Raw genomic sequence first — 17,500 nt, 5'->3', positions numbered from 1 at the left:
TGCAGGCTGCTCTCTCTCTCTCTCTCTCTCTCTCTCTCTCTCTCTCTCTCTCTCTCGCTCTCTCGTGCATTAGAAGCTGCTGCATATTATTAGATTTTGAGTTTGATCACGGAGGAAGCTACATGCTTTTCTTCACCTGACCGCGTGACTTAAAGCCTGCAGATTGCCGGCAGTGGGAAGAGCAGACATCCCAAGTCTCCATGAAGTTCAAGAAGTCTCCGTGAAAGTGGCTTCCCGATGACCACGAGTCAGATAAAATATTGCTGATGTTAGACTATGCAAATTAGCGGTTTTTGTTTTCAATTGGCAATGCGAGCAGAGAACGATAATGACTCGTGCGGCATGCGTGGAATAGGCTTAAATAGATTGCGCGAGCACACTTCGTATGCCCTGCAAACGTCCCAGGAAAAATAGTTAGGCAGGGGTATGCAGACTGGACGATAAAAAGGAACACTAATGCTGTTTTGTTTGTCGGGGGTGTCGAGGCTCGATAAGCATGACCCTGAAAAGAGATTTTGGAACTTAGGAAGACGCTGCAGACGCATGGAAATGCTGTCGACTTCCTTGGGTCTTTTAGCGTTGCTCTCGACGAGAACAAGTTTCAAATCTCAACAGTTTAAAACTCCTTAGCGATTGCCCATCCATTGATTCTTTTCAAAACTACAGTAGCCGTGCCTCTGTTTAGACAGGCCAACTTTCCCCCTGCTGGGGCACGCTCCTGCGGTGACTGATTTAAATAAATTCACAAATCCGACCTTCATGATTTTCTTGCGAACTGCCTACTCATATGGTTAAACAACAAATATAGCAAACATTACAAAAAAGAACAGACAACGAACGCCGGGCTAAGACAGCCTAAGTGAAAAGGAGAATAGTGGAAGCTCGAGGAGGTTTAACATGACAGTATCAGAGGAGGATTGGCGCGACTGTCATTACTGCAGAAACACATGTCTTCGTCATGGACAAGAGGGTTGTTGAACATGTTTCAAAATTAACACTTCCCTCAACGTCGGCTATTTTTTCTCTTTCCCTGGGAATGTTTTAGGACCTAAACTCAACTTAAATGGACTCACTGAAATGGGAGCTTGCGTAAATTCTACCAGGGAGACTCGAATTTCTCGGCTGTCAAACTTACTAGGCTAACCATCCAATCTCCCTTTTGACAGATCATACATGCGTCATCATTGCCCAGGGTCGTCAACCAATCACAACGCGAGATTTGGGAATCCCGTTACACATCACTCATGCATCGTTCCCTCTCAGCCAATGGATCGCATTCACGTTTGTTTAAAAATTAGTCACTCATTCTGTTCTCTGCTTTCCAGTTAAGCCGACTTTTTGTATCATGTCTATTGTTCAATAAATGTTAATAACGTTCATTTGCCTCTCGAGTCTTCATGGTAGAACTATAGGCTACAGAACTACTGACTGAGCCGCCAGGGCTTGACATGAACTTTTTTGCTTGCCGGCCACTGTGGCTACGGGTTTTCCCGAGTCACTAGCCATCCAGCTATTCTACTAGCCGCAAATGTTTTTGTTTTTTTGTTTTTTTTAATCACGACGCTGTACATCTAACCTCAGATGAGGTGCTTAAAGCAAGAAGATGAGCGCATGGGTTTCTACATGGAAATAAAACAAATAGAAACTGAGTAACTGAGCTTTTTCATGAACTTAAATACAAACAATTGATACACGATGGGCAAAGTGCAGAATATACACTATTCTGATATGTCATACTATAGAATAAGCTACCTGCCAAATTGGCTAGTGACACTGAAATTGTTACCAGCCACAGCCAAGTTTTACCAGCATTTGGCCGGTTGGCAGGTGCCAGTGTCAAGCCCTGTGAGCCGCGCCATGCACTGGCTGCCAGCAGAGACAAGCTAGGCAACAGCGTGAGCGCGCAATCACCCATGAAGTTCAATACACTTGGGCCTATATTACAATTACAAATTACAAATTAATTATAAATAATTATATTTTTTAATGTTCATTCGTCCATGGCTTGTAAATTTCGTCTCGTCTTAGTCTCCTATTTTTTATTTTCGTCATATTTTTATTTGCTGGAGGCAATTTTTAGTGCGTCATCGTCTCGTCATCGTCAAGGGAAAAAGGGGCGTTGACGAAATATTTTTGTCGTCATCGTGGTTGACGAAATTAACACTGGTGTGTGTGTGTGTGTGTGTGTGTGTGTGTGTGTGTGTGTGTGTGTGTGTGTGTGTGTGTGTGTGTGTGTGTGTGTGTGTGTGTGTGTGTGTGTGTGTGTGTGTGTGTGTGTTCCCCCACAGACCTTTGTGGCCTCTCTTGCCCTTCTGCGCTACTGGTTGTCATGCTGAAAAATAAGTGTGTGTGTGTGTGTGTGTGTGTGTGTGTGTGTGTGTGTGTGTGTGTGGGTGGGTGTGTGGGTGTGTGTATGCGTGCGTGTGTGTGTGTGTGCATATTTTCCTCCGCTGTCAGGGTAAAACTAATGCTTCTGTTAACAGGACAGGACACAGGGAAATACTACGGTTGTGTGTCGGGTATCAGGTTTATGTGTGTGTGTGCGCGCACGTGCGTGGTGTGTGCGTGTGTGAGAGAGAGACAGACAGAGAGACAGAGAGAAAGAGAGAGGGACAGACAGGGAGGCCATGAGAGAGCAAGAGGAGTAACTGAGGTCCCCCCTGCGGCTCGACCCCACACCCATCACAGCAAACTTCAGCATGCGATGCAGACATGGTAGCAGAGGACATGTCTTTATGGGACTGAGAGGGAGGTTTACTAATGTTCTATGACAATCTCTGCTTGACATACAGAGGTAAAGCATGATGATACTGCAAGAAAGACATTCTGAGAGAGAAAGAGGGAAAGTAAGTGAGACTTAGAGAAAGACAGCAAAAGACATTGAGAAAGTGAGACAGAGAGAGTGAGACAGAGAGAGTGAGACAGAGAGAGAGAGAGAGAGAGAGAGGAGAGAGAGGAGAGAGTGAGTATTATTTCATGTGAGAATGTGTGTTTGAGGGGGAAGTATTCATTCATTTGAAGTTGTGTGGGGGTGTTTTCCTGTGTATGTATGTATTCATGCATATATACATAAACACATGTAGGCCTACATTTTATGGCTAGAGTATGTGTTTGTATTTCTGCCAGTGTACGGACTGTGTGTGTGTGTGTGTGTGTGTGTGTGTGTGTGTGTGTGTGTGTGTGTGTGTGTGTGTGTGTGTGTGTGTGTGTGTGTGTGTGTGTGTGTGTGTGTGTCTGTGTCTGTGTCTGTGTGTGTGTGTGTGTGTGTGTGTGTCTATGTGTGTGCAGGTGGGCGTGCTACAGTATGGTGAGATAGCGGTGCATGAGTATTAAATTGTGTGTGTGTGTGTGTGTGTGTGTGTGTGTGTGTGTGTGTGTGTGTGTGTGTGTGTGTGTGTGTGTGTGTGTGTGTGTGTGTGTGTGTGTGTGTGCAGGTGGGCGTACTACAGTATGGTGAGATAGCGGTGCATGAGTGGTCCCTGCGAGACTACCAGACGACTCAGGACGTGGTGGAGGCTGCCAAGAACATCAGCCGGCAGGAGGGGCGGGAGACACGCACCGCATACGCCATCCACATGGGCTGGTACGCCTGTCAATCAATCTCTCAGCCAATATCCACAAAGCAGGATAATACCCTGCTGAGAACGTCGTTTTTTGGGGGCTTTGGTTCCTACTGCCTTTCTGGATGTGCCTCCCTCTCTATGTTTATCTTTTCATGTCTGTCTGTCTGTCTGTCTGTGTGCCTGTCTGTCTGTCTGTCTGTCTGTCTCTCTCTCTCTCGCTCTCTCTCTCAAGGTATGTTCACTCACGTTACTCGCTTCTCTCTCACTCACCTTCTCGCCACTCGCTAAACGTTCCCACAGGTTTGACTGCCATTGCAAAAGAGAGTTTAAGTTAACTGTCAGTTATCTGGACTGTGCATTCCAATTGGTTACTCGCTTACTCACCTCACTCGAAGTTAAAATATTTTTTATCTTGGAATCAGACATTCTATTGACACTCACTGAGCGAGTAACTAGCAATGTGTGTGAATGTACAGTAGCTTCACGCTCACTTTATCTCTCTCTCTCTCTCTCTCTCTCTCTCTCCCTCTGTCTTTTTCTCCTTCCATCCCCATCCCTCTCTCAATATCTCACTTCTCTTTCTCTGTGTCCATGTCTCTCTCCTGATCTCTCCTTATGTCTCTCTTTCTCTTTTTTGTAATACTTGTGTGTGTGTGTTGCATTGCATATGGTTTAAAATGTACCCAAACCCACACAAACTCTCTTTCTCTCTCTGTCTCTAACTTGCAAAGAAACTCTCTCTCTCTCTCTCTCTCTCTCTCTCTCTCTCTCTCTCTCTCTCACTGACACACACACACACACACACACACACACACACACACACACACACACACACACACACACACACACACACACACACACACACACACACACACACACACACACACACACGCACACACACACAGTCGCAGGGTTACTTCCAGGGCTCCTTCAAGCTGCTCAACACAGGAAACCCAATACTGCCAACTACTACTCTACACCCTCCCACAAGAGGGGCAGGAATTTCCTCAAATACCCCAAAATACCCCCCGCCCCCCCCACACATACACACACACACACTCGCACACACATCCATACACACACACAGACTGGCACACACATGCACCTACAAACGCACTCACACACATACCCGAGTACACATACACACACACACACAAGTGTTCAGTCTCCACACACACACACATGCACACACTCACACACACCAATGCAAAACAGACATTATATCTATCTACACAGTATCTCTCTCTCACTCACTCACTCACTCACTCACTCACTCACTCTTAAACACGCACACATACACACACACACACACACACACACACACACACACACACACACACACACACACACACACACACACACACACACACACACACACACACACACACACACATTGTATTTAAGTGACACTTGGAAATTACGTGAGATCAGTGTGTTTCCAGTTAGCCTCGAGAGCTTGGATCTGCTTCCACAATCATGAGGCACTGACAATCAGCAAGACCCATTGCGGGAATTTCAGAAATTTGATGTCGTCAAAGAGATTAAATGTTGTCAAAAGTGAAAAAAAGGAATGAAAAGTTGGTTTATGACAACAATTGCAGCTTGCATGTAGTCACGTGTCGACACTGATTAAGCAATTTGAACTGTATTGTCAAATCTGTGGTTGACCACTACTATGTTAGCCTATGTTATCATTAGGCTACCAAACTTGCAATGACCAAGTCTCAATCTGTTACTTAAGGCTCTCGGTAATGTCATAGCAATGTTGTTATAATGTAGTTTAGTCTTTTCACTAAAAAGTTGTCAGCAATTCGTGAACGGGTCAGCCGGCAGGCCCATCTGCACAAAGTAGGGTGACCAGATTTGGGTTTGTAAAAAGGAGGACACTTTTTTTTTTTTGGGTGGGGGGGGGTCATCGGTGTATCTGTGTATCTACAGGTATGAAAGTATATATGGGTATGAGGTATGATAGTAGGCCTATAAAGTATCAACGCATCCAAAATGGTCATTTGTTTAAAAGCCACTCGAACTTTTTGGCATGCACATTCATTTGTCTACCATAAATGACAATTAAAATCTCTTCAGTTACGCCTATAGGCCTATCACATAATTTGTGTGATCATATGATGCAGAGTGTGCCTTTGTTACAATCCTAGATAGTAGGCTTGGAGTAGCTTAACAGCATAACAATGCAGCTCAATTTCATTAGGCCTATTCTAATTTCTGCATTAGGTTTTTAAAAATAGATTCACCATCATGTAGGCCCATCTCAGCCATTTCCCACAAAGATGAACAGCATTAGGCTATATAACATTGGAAACTAAATATAAAAAACACAACATTTGTGGTTTTCAACTGAATTGATAATGAAGTTCTATTAGGCTACATTTTAGGCTTAATATGTTTATAAGACACCTCACAATTTACCCCTCCACTGTCATCCATTAGGCCTATTTAGCTAGGCTATTTGTAGTGGCATGGTGCTCAGAGATTAGCAATGGGCACTGCAGCCATTAAGAGAGGAACTGGAGTTTTACCTACCATTAATAAGCTAACCTATACAGCATTATCAATAACTGCAAAGGCAATAGACAGAAGAAGAAGCTGATGAAGAAGAAGCTTAATTTCTTAACTCAGGAATGAGTCCTTCTAGCTCCGAGAAATTGCTTTTGCAAATAACTTGGAAATGTCAGATCATGAAAGATTTTTTAGGCTAAGTCTTGTGACAAGGTGTAACAAAACTTGTACCTCCCTAAATTATGGATTTGGTGGTGTTACTAGGCTTACTCCTGTGTTAGATTACCTTCATACCTGGCTTCACACGCGGGATTTTTTTTTTCAACTCCACCGCGAACGTGCATTTGCGTTTCTATCGGCATTGCAGTCCGTAGAACCGGCGGACAGATGCGCTTTCGCTTGTAAACATGGGGCGCACTGGTTAGTCCCCTAGGCTACTTCTTTCGGACACACGGTGCGAAGTGGCTAGATTTGATGAGAAGGGCGTGACTAATTTGTGAACGGTAGAGAGAAACCTGGAGTGGAGTCAAATGGAACGGAGTGAAAATTACAGTGCAGATGAATTAGGTCTGTATTTCAGGCAGTCCAACAAAATCCCGGACATTTCTGAAATTCCCCCCGGACATTTTTTTAGGTCTCAAAAGGTCTCCGGGGAAAACCGGACGTCTGGTCACCCTAGCACAAAGAGGCTCCAGCAGCACATCATTACAAATGTCAGATCATTGGTTTCTCACATGCAAGGATTTTGTATAAAACCACGCCTTTGAAGAGGTAACTGTGCGACCATAGTATCAGGTGATTTTTTGTGAAGCAAGGTGAAGCCACAGTCCTCGGGAAAGAGCTAGGTTAGTCCGGGGCCATGCAGACTCAGATTTGCTTTGTGCCCACAATTTGCCTCGTGAGCATAAGGTAGACTTTACTGAACCAACCTACCAGTTACCAACATGCATCACACATAAGGGTATAGGGTTAACATAACACCCTGTGCTAGCCCACCAACTAAGCTTCACTCTCTCTCTCTCTCTCTCTCTCTCTCTCTCTCTCTCTCTCTCTCTCTCTCTCTCTCTCTCTCCACCCTGGCCAGAAGGTTGTCATAACACATGTTCTGGCCAAAGCTGCTGATTGGGCTGAGAAGACGCTCGCTCAGCACAGCCACAGGTGTGGGTACTGTACCGGTGCCAGCCACACACACACACACACACACACACACACACACACTGTACCCTGCTATAGCCAGTCCAGAATCGGACCTGCAGCTGTGAAAACACACACACACACACACACACACACACACACACACACACACACACACACACACACACACACACACACACACACACACACACACACACACACACACACACACACACACACACACACACACACCGTGCCTACGGCACCGTAAGGTACCCCTTTCTCTCTTTCACTTTTTCACTTTCCCACACACACACACACACACACACACACACACACACACACACACACACACACACACACACACACACACACCACAAACACACACACACACACACACACACACACACACACACACACACACACACACACACACACACACACACACACACACACACACACACACACACACACACACAGATCCAGTATATATGCTGAATGTACATTAAATGTTCTTACACACATTTCCTCTTCTCTTGTGAGCCTTGTGTGAGTGAATAAAAAGCGTAGAAGGAATCGGAGGCACAGCCCTCAAGGAAAACACTCACCAGGCTTAGAGCTGGAGACACACACACACACACACACACACACACACACACACACACACACACACACACACACACACACACACACACACACACACACACACACACACACAGAGAGACTTAGCAGTGACATGCAGGGTTGGATCTCTGAGTGCAGAGAGAGAGAGAGCGAGAGAGAGAGAGAGAGCGAGAGAGAGAGGGAGAGGAGTGTAGTATTTTTGGGCAGCGTGGGGCCAACCCAGTCATTATATTGAAATCTTAGCCAGACATTTGTTTGCCTGTTGTCTCTTTCCCTTTCTCCATTTTCTCTCTTTTTTTCTTCCATCCCTTTCCATCTCCTCTCTCTTTCTTCTCTCTTTCAAGCTCTTTAATTCCGATTCTTTGATTCCTTCTCTCTCTCTCTCTCTCTCTCTCTCAGTCTCTCTCTCTCTGTATCTCTCTGTATCTCTCTGTCTTTCTCTCTCTCTCTCTCTCTCTCTCTCTCTCTCTCTCTCTCTCTCTCTCTCTCTCTCTCTCTCTCTCAATTTAAGCCTCGTCTGGACTTATAAAGGGGTCGCTGGGCAACTGAGGGAAAATATCACAGACACACAAACAATCTGAAAATCACAAACATATTGAGAGTGAAGCTTCTGGCTTTACCGGACACAGGCATATTATGTAAGGGTTAACGTTCGGCGAGAAGGTCGCTACCGTGGAATAGCAGCACGACAGAGAGAATCTTTAGACCCCGACGCGGAGCGGAGGGGTCTTGTTCTCTCTGAAGTGCTGCTATTCCACAAAGCGACCGACTCGCCGAAAGTTAACCCGCTTATTATATGGATATACTTACATGATTCACACATGCGGGGACATTTCTTTAGACCTATTTAATGTTAAGATTGTTGCTGCGCAAAACAAAACAGTGCCGTTGTGGAACACCGCTAGGCAACAGCTAGGTAGGCTAGCCAGGACAACAGGTGTTGTCTATCACAGCAGCTGATTAGAGTGACAAAAGACCGGACCCCCTGCGGAGTGATATGAAACATTCGCTTTAGCCACTGACTTGTATACAAGCCAGTGGCTTTAGCAGTGAACGTCTTGTTGCCATTGACAGCGGTAGCCAGGACAACGGGTGCTGTCTATCACAGCAGCTGATTAGACTCTTGTTGAAAAGTCGCTTTAGCAGTGAAAAGTCTTGTTGCCATTGACAGCGGTCTGTTATAGACCAACCCGTCCGTTATCGAAAAATAACAGACGTCCGAACGTTGGGGAGCCCCGTTGAAATGAATGGAGCATTCGACAGATGACGTCACAACCATATAATAAATATGTGTAATTTTAGCGAAACTGAAAAGTTGTCATTGTTTCTGTCCCACCATGCTACTACACATATGCATCGTATTGACTACCACACACACACACACACGCGCGCACGCACACACGCACACTCTCTCTCTCTCTCTCTCTCACACACACACACACACACACACACACACACACACACACACACACACACACACACACACACACACACACACTTACGGAGTGTGAAAGGGAATGGCTGTGAAGCAGTTTTACTGTGTTTTGTTACTTTGTCTGAACCACATTACTACAGGCTGCCAGTCTATAAAACACTCACTCTTCTTTAAATAGCAGCAGGGACTGCAATTAGCACACACACACACACACACACACACACACACACACACACACACACACACACACACACACACACACACACACACACACACACACACACACACACACACACACAGATGCATGCGGCACACAGAAACACACACACGCGCACACACACACGCTCACACACACACACACACACACACACACACACACACACACACACACACACACACACACACACACACACACACACACACACACACACACACACACACACACACACACACACACACACACACCATACTCACTCTCTCCTTTGAATCAGTCTCCTACAGTAATTGCCACACACACACAGACACGCCATAATTGACTCACACTCATTCACACTGATCCCCATCCCAGACTCCGTTATGCTTTTTTTCAATCCCCCCTTTTTCCTTTTTTGTCTTTAGTGTCTTTTTTCTTTTCCTCTCTTTTTCCTCCCTCTCTGACCCCTCATAGCTACTATTGTTGTCCTTTATACTCTATCCATCACTCTTTCCCTAGTCTACTCCCCCCTGCACACAGGCAGACACACACTCGACATGCTACACACACACACACGCAAACTCTCTCTCTCTCTCACACACACACACACACACACACACACACACACACACACACACACACACACACACACACACACACACACACACACACACACACACACACACACACACACACACACACACACACTCCAGTTTCTCAGTTCTCTCTGCTGCTCATTCTCACTTTCATTCCCCTCTTTCATCTCATGTTCCAACTTTCTCATGTTGAAATTGGCCCATGCGTTCTCTCTCTCTCTCTCTCTCTCTCTCTCTCTCTCTCTCTCTCTCTCTCTCTCTCTCTCTCTCTCTCTCTCTCTCTCTCTCTCTCTCTCTCTCAGCACCCCCTTTTCTCTCCCTCCTTCTCCCTTTCCTTCTCTCCCTCATCTTCCTCCCTAACTCTAACTTTCTTGCTCTCTCTCTCTCTCTCTCTCTCTCTCTCTCTCTCTCTCTCTCTCTCTCTCTCTCTCTCTCTCTCTCTCTCCCCTCTGGCAGGCTATGTAATTAGCAGCAGTAGGGGAACGGGGTTGTTTTTAACTCTGAGCTTTTGGGGCTTTTTGTGGGCAGCCACTGTGGTATACACACACACACAGTCACAAATACACACAGTCATACACGAGCGCATACACACACACGCACATGCGCGCGCACACGTGTGCGCACACACACATTCATACACTCACATTCACACTGCACGCATGCACGCATGCATGCACACACACACACACACACACACACACAAATGCTCTTTCTTACACACACTCTCTTTCCCTCTCTTTCTCTCTCTCTCTCTCTCTCTCTCTCTCTCTCTCTCACACTCTGTCTCTCTCTCTCTGACAAACACCAACACGCGTGCACTGACACACACACTCACACACACAAGTATATTTAGTTGTGGCTGGACAGCCGCATGCAAATGACTGAGTCGACTCTGAGTGGCTTCTGAAACACAGGTCGCAGTCAGACTCACAGGGTGGAGACCCGGCTGAATGCGTGTGTGTGTGTGTGTGTGTGTGTGTGTGTGTGTGTGTGTGTGTGTGTGTGTGTGTGTGTGTGTGTGTGTGTGTGTGTGTGTGTGTGTGTGTGTGCGCGTGCGCGCGTATGCGTGTGCGTGTGTGTGTGTGGTTGTGTTCGTGTGTGTGTGTGGTAGTGTGTGTGTGTGTGTGTGTGTGTGTGTGTGTGTGTGTGTGTGTGTGTGTGTGTGTGTTTTGTGGTGTGTAGAGTGGGGCATACATTTGATTTCGGATGGAAATTCTTTGTCATCCTTACGGTCAGTCTGTAAATTCAGATGTGGTCACTTTGTTTACTCACACACAAACACACATACACACGCACACACAAACACACACAGACACACACACACACACACACACGCACGCACAGGCACACGCACACGCACACACACATCTTGAGATTGAAAAATAGGCATTCCTTATCCATGACCTCTCCTGGCCAGCAGTGTTTGTTTGTGTCCCGTAGTGTTGGTTTAAGCAGCTGCTCACTTCTCGGATATGCGTGTGTGTGGATGCGTGTGTGTGTGTGTGTGTGTGTGTGTGTGTGTGTGTGTGTGTGTGTGTGTGTGTGTGTGTGTGTGTGTGTGTGTGTGTGTGTGTGTGTGTGTGTGTGTTTACTGTTGCTTTTGTTGTTGTCAGTCATAGGTCTTCTCGGGTGTGTGTGTGTGTGTGTGTGTGTGTGTGTGTGTGTGTGTGTGTGTGTGTGTGTGTGTGTGTGTGTGTGTGTGTGTGTGTTGTTGTTGTTGTTGTCAGTCGTGTAGGTCTTCTCGGATGTCTGTGTATATTGTGTGTGGATGTTGTTTTCAGTACAGTAGCCTCCTCAGAAGTCTTTGCATCTCTGTGTTTGTCAGTCAGGCTTTTGTGGATGCGAGTGTGCATACGCTGTAGTATACCGTGTAAAATGTTCCTATTGTGTGTTGTGTGGCTTCTTGGAATGTGTTTATATATTGCGGTTGTCGTCAGACTGTTTTCGTTTTCAGCCATAGACTTTGTTGAATGTGATGCACTGACTACACTGTATACTGTGTTAATCAGAGACCTTCTGTGTGTTATACTGTATCCCCTTGTTTCCCAAGGACTGAGTCAGAACTGTATGTGGATCATGGTAGTTTTCTTAATGTCCCGTGCATGCTTCCCTAGTTCAAGCTCATCCCGGTTCAGATTATTTTTCAGTCAACAGTAAATATCCTCCTCCTTGTAAACTATTATTTTCAGTATTTATATACATTCATCTGTCTCAGTAAGTGCACTGTAGAGTGGAGTGGACTGGAGTGAATAACCTTGTGCGCAGGGCCGGAGTGGGCCCTTTTCTCAGTCCGGGAATTTAATTCAAATTCAGGCCACTCTGATACGGAGGACAAATTGCACGCCTCCCTCTTAGCATCTGACATCCCTATAGGCCTATTATTAAATTTAACAATTAAATTAAATGTAACAATTTTAATTAACAATTAAAAAGTAATGTAGGCTTCATAGATAATTGTTGATTAAACAGTGGTTGCCTATTTCATTTGGTCTTATGTTGATGCATTTTCAGCAATTAGTTCATCTTAAATCCTGTTTCCGCTGTGGTCCTGGGCTCCATGCCTACTGCATTCTGCATACAGCCTATCCTTTCATTCACTTATTTATTTGTTTACTTCTTTAATTATGGCTTTGTTAAATCATCTGCACAATTTAATCTACACATATAATGGTTTTCTTCTGTAGACTATGCCATATTTTATATCATAAACATCTATTTGACTAACTCTCTTCCTCTCTTCCTCTGCCCTTCAGTAGTCCTGCCCTCATCTGGATCATCAGTGGCCTGCTGCGCTGATGCTAGAAAGCATTCAATAGGCTAAAGAAGACATTTCAAATTTAGTTGATGTTTGCGCATCTGTGGAAATACTGCACGATATAACAGAGAGACGAAATAGGCTACAGTTGCAGAGGAGCTAAAGCATGACGGCGACTTTGAAACTGTCTATCAAAAACGGCACATGTAAGGATTCCGTTCCTTGATGATACACACTGCATGCACGGGATGTAGGCGAACGTCTGCATGTATTCGTGGCAATGCAACTTGAAAATAGGATAGATTCCGCGTGAAGTGGCTCAGCTCACATTACAATGAATGGTCATCGCTGAGGGCTTTCACGACGCTGATTCCGCGGATAGAACGTGCAAATTCCTCCAGTAATTTTTTTTTTTTTAAAAAGACAACTAAACTGTCCCCGTGCACGCGAACCAAGAGCAATATTGGTATACAGCACTTGTAAATGATTTAAATAGCATGTTTGACGTGCATTTAATACACAGTATTGACAGTAAGTTGACAGTTGATTTGACATTGCAAACATCGCGCACGTTATAGCCTTGCATAGACAATATAGGCCTAATAAAATTAACAGCCAGGCCAATTATCCGTATCTCTCTCAGTAATCTACCAGCTTGTCTTGAGATTATGTCAGTTAATTTGGCACATTTGGCTGCCACCTCCATTCTTTTCTGAATTTTTTTTAGCCCTCTCTGTTCCGCCTAGACTCTCTCTGCTTTTCGTCGCTGGCGCTCTGTTTCGCGTCTGTGTGATTTAAAAGACGAGCCTTGGGCCAAACCATCTGAAACGTGGGAGGGGTCGACGGGAAATTAGGCCTAGGCCTACATGGTAAAACCTTTTTAATCAACTGTGATACAGTGGGCTGTTGCGCTGCCGTGTTGAATTCACGCAGACTAATTGATATTAATGTAAGAATAAGACAAGAGACAAAAAATAGTTAGGCTAAAATTAGTTCTCCCGGTGGTCCACGTCGATGGTTTGGTCCGGGAAAACTCCCGATCACTTTAATGTCCAGCTCGGCGGCGGTTTTGCTTGTGCGTGTTAGGCGTTTAAAGTATGTGCGGCTGTGAATAACTTTGTCAATGACCTGTGTATGTCCCTATGACTGACGTATGTATGTGTTTGTCCTATGACTGACAAAAGACCAACAAAGGTCGGCGTCTGCGCCTGCACTTAACACCCGTGTATTGCTTGGTGCGTGCACTCCCAAAAAGTAGTAATCACTAGAGATAATGAAAAAAGCTACTGGAGACATTGAGAATGGACTAGGTCCGAAACGTCTGTTTCTCCAGTTAACCTCAGACTTCTGTTGTAAAATTTCGGCTACAATATACTTTTTCACACAAGCCTTGTGTGCGCCTCCGTTTTTCATTATCTCGAGTATTTGTCCTATGACTGACGTGTGTGTGTGTGTGTGTGTGTGTGTGTGTGTGTGTGTGTGTGTGTGTGTGTGTGTGTGTGTGTGTGTGTGTGTGTGTGTGTGTGTGTGTATGTATGTGTGTGTGTGTGTTGCAGCACAGAGGCGTTTAGTCCTGAGCGCGGGGCGAGAGAGGGTGCTGATAAGGTGATGATCGTGGTGACGGACGGAGAGTCACATGACGGGGAGGAGCTACCGGAGGCGCTCGCCGAGTGCGAACAACGCAACATCACGCGATACGCCATTGCGGTGAGTTACTGTGTGTGTGTGTGTGTGTGTGTGTGTGTGTGTGTGTGTGTGTGTGTGTGTGTGTGTGTGTGTGTGTGTGTGTGTGTGTGTGTGTCTGTGTGTGTGTGTGTGTGTGTACAGTGTGTGTGCACAGTGTGTGTATGCATGTAGTGAGTCAGAGTTTATGAGTGTGTGTTTCCGCTTCCTGAGCGTGGTCAACACCACATCAGATGATACGCCATTGCGGTGTGTGTGTGTTTGTGTGTGTGTGTGTGTGTATGCTTCCTGATGCATCGGCCATAGAGTGGCAGTGAGTCAGAGTGTGGGTATGCGTTCATGCTTGTGTGCATGCGTGCGTGTGTGTATGTGTGTGCGTGAGCGTGTGTGTGTGTGTATGTGTGTGTGTGTGTGTGTGTGTGTGTGTGTGTGTGTGTGTGTGTGAGCGTGTGTGTGTGTATGTGTGCGTATGAGCGACCAGATGTGCTCACTGAGTGCAAGAACACCAGATACGCCATCCTTTGCTCTGAGGGTGTATGAGTGTGTGTGTGTGTGTGTCTGTCTGGAAACGCCATGTAAGGACACAGAGACTCTCATATCTCATCCCTGCTAATGAGAACAAAGACAAATACACACCTATGAGGCACGTTGTGTCTGTGGCATGTGGGGAGTGTGGGGGTTTTCATTTCAGAGAACATGAAAATATACAAAGTACGTCCTCATAATCATGAAATAAGCATCATCTAGACAATAGATTTTCAGAGGAAGATCTTAAAGGTGGACTAATATTTTTAGTAGTTAATTTCCAGAATCCTTGCTGCCCATTCACAACTGTTACCTTTTTAACAAATACTTACCACACCATCACATTCTAAGTATTCAATATGACTGGGAAAATTGCACGTTTCATAGGCTACATGAAAAGGGGGATCTTCTCCATGGTCCGCCATTTTGAATTTCCAGACATTGACATTTTTAGCTGCAAAACTTACTGCACTTTGGTAAATACTAATAAATACTAGTTTATTACGTAGTAAATATTCACAAACAGATAAAATTGGGAACTAGGCAGCACAATTTCCATGAGTAGCATAGTTGGAATACCTTCTGGCCACAATATTACACAGTGCATCTTTAAGACGTAAAAGACTCAAGTGAAAGACAGAGCTGAAGATCTGTATTCTACAGGTACAAATGACAAAAGGCTACTGATTATACTATATGTAGTGTTTGTGTTCAAATTTGTTTTGGCTGAGGTTTTGTTTTGTTTATAGCAGAACTAAGAGTGTACAACTTGGCCACCTGTCCTCACGCAAGACCCCACTCTGTCCAACTCACACACACACACACACACACACACACACACACACACACACACACACACACACACACACACACACACACACACACACACACACACACACACACACACACACACACTCCCTTAGACCCCCTTGGATCCTGTCTCCTCCACTCTTGAGTCTTTGAGTCTTGAGGCCCGCCAGTCTTTGGTCTGAGGGTTGTCATGAGAATAACAGTAGCCATCCAGGGCTTCAGAAATAGCAGCATGGAGCTCCTAAAATATCACCAAGAACCACAGAGTTATGCTGCACCGCCGCCCCTCCCAGACACACACACACACCCACACACACGCACACACACACACACACACACACACACACACACACACACACACACACACACACACACACACACACACACACACACACACACACACACACACACCCACACACAAACACACACAGACTTCACCACACCACCCCTAACCAGTGGACCCCACCCCACCCCACAGCCACACCAGTGGGTTGATTCCTTGGGTCAGGATGTTAGATGTGTGCTGCAGAGGTTTCAGGGGGTTGGTGGGCTCATCCGTGCGCCTGCGTGTGTGTTTTATATATGGAGTGTGTGTCTTTTATATATGGAGTGTAGGGGGTTGGTGGGTGAGTTTGTGAGTGTTGGGTGTGGGCGCAGGGCTGCTGTTGGGTTCTGCATGGGTTATATGATGTGGCTAGGGAGGGAGGGATGGGACGTATCCTTCTGATGTGGGCGGCAGTCTGTGAGTGGGTGGGTGGACGTCTGTGTGTGTGTGTGTGTGTGTGTGTGTGTGTGTGTCTGTGTGTGTGTGTGTCTGTGTGTCTGTGTGCGTGTGTAGATGGGTGGGTGGGGTATGGTGACACTGCTGGGACTGAGTCGCCTGTGGTTACCATGGCTCACCACAACAGGGGTAGATTTCTCAAAGGCGAAGTAGCTAGTCGGTTAGCAACTTTGCAGAGTAGATACTATAAAAGTTGCTAACTCCTGTGTCTCGAACGTTAGCACACAAAGTAACTACTGCTTGGAGTAATGTGCACTCTGAAGTAGTGGTGACTTTGAAAGTGAGGCGCCTCCTATCCGTATCTCGACAATGAAGTTGAAGTACAGCTGGAGTAGATCCATTGAGTCCAGACATCACCTCTGCCACCCCAAGTAACACACAGCGCTAGTCTACTTCAGAGTGTGACTCCACCCATTAGCTAAACTTGTAGTACATATTTGACCACAAATGTGTCAATATCTTTTAATCCTGTGGTGCAAAAGCGATGAAAATCAATCGACATGCACACAAAGTGATGATACAGCTGCGAGAGTGTTCAGAACACAAATTCACGTCATGTCATTTGTTCGTGAAAAAAAAACGTCATGTCCTTGGAATCTGATGAATCCCAGACTAATAATATACTTCTAGCTGTATACCGATTGAATTGCGTCTCATTTCGATGTGTAATTTGTGAGATATTTAGATAAGAAAGTATTGGTTACTCCCGGAAATGCACTGGCTTACGTATCAACTACTTAAATTTTTTTGGCGCGAATTTCATTTCATAGCCTAGGGGTATTTACGCTTGCCTATCAATGGGATGACGCGAGCCACGCAGGTTCGAAACCAGTGTGCAGCATGTTGACAACAACTCGTGAAATCGTGTTTTGGACCCTACAGTG

At 45.5% G+C, this 17,500-nt stretch overlaps 1 protein-coding gene across 1 annotated transcript in view; it reads left to right on the top strand.

Moving 5' to 3' along the window:
- The window catches only part of itga10 (integrin, alpha 10), a 77,648-nt gene that overhangs the window by 23,984 nt on the left and 36,164 nt on the right, over nucleotides 1-17,500 (top strand). Inside the window, exons 7-8 of the mRNA XM_063199240.1 lie at nucleotides 3,435-3,583; nucleotides 14,374-14,524. Of these exons, the coding sequence (XP_063055310.1) occupies nucleotides 3,435-3,583; nucleotides 14,374-14,524 (300 nt within the window). The remainder of the gene's footprint in view (nucleotides 1-3,434; nucleotides 3,584-14,373; nucleotides 14,525-17,500) is intronic.

Source organism: Engraulis encrasicolus, chromosome 5 (assembly GCF_034702125.1).
Source record: "Engraulis encrasicolus isolate BLACKSEA-1 chromosome 5, IST_EnEncr_1.0, whole genome shotgun sequence".
In the NCBI taxonomy this organism is placed as follows: domain Eukaryota; kingdom Metazoa; phylum Chordata; class Actinopteri; order Clupeiformes; family Engraulidae; genus Engraulis; species Engraulis encrasicolus.
The sequence above is the reverse complement of the archived record's forward strand: the minus strand, read 5'-3'. Positions and strand labels throughout refer to the sequence as shown.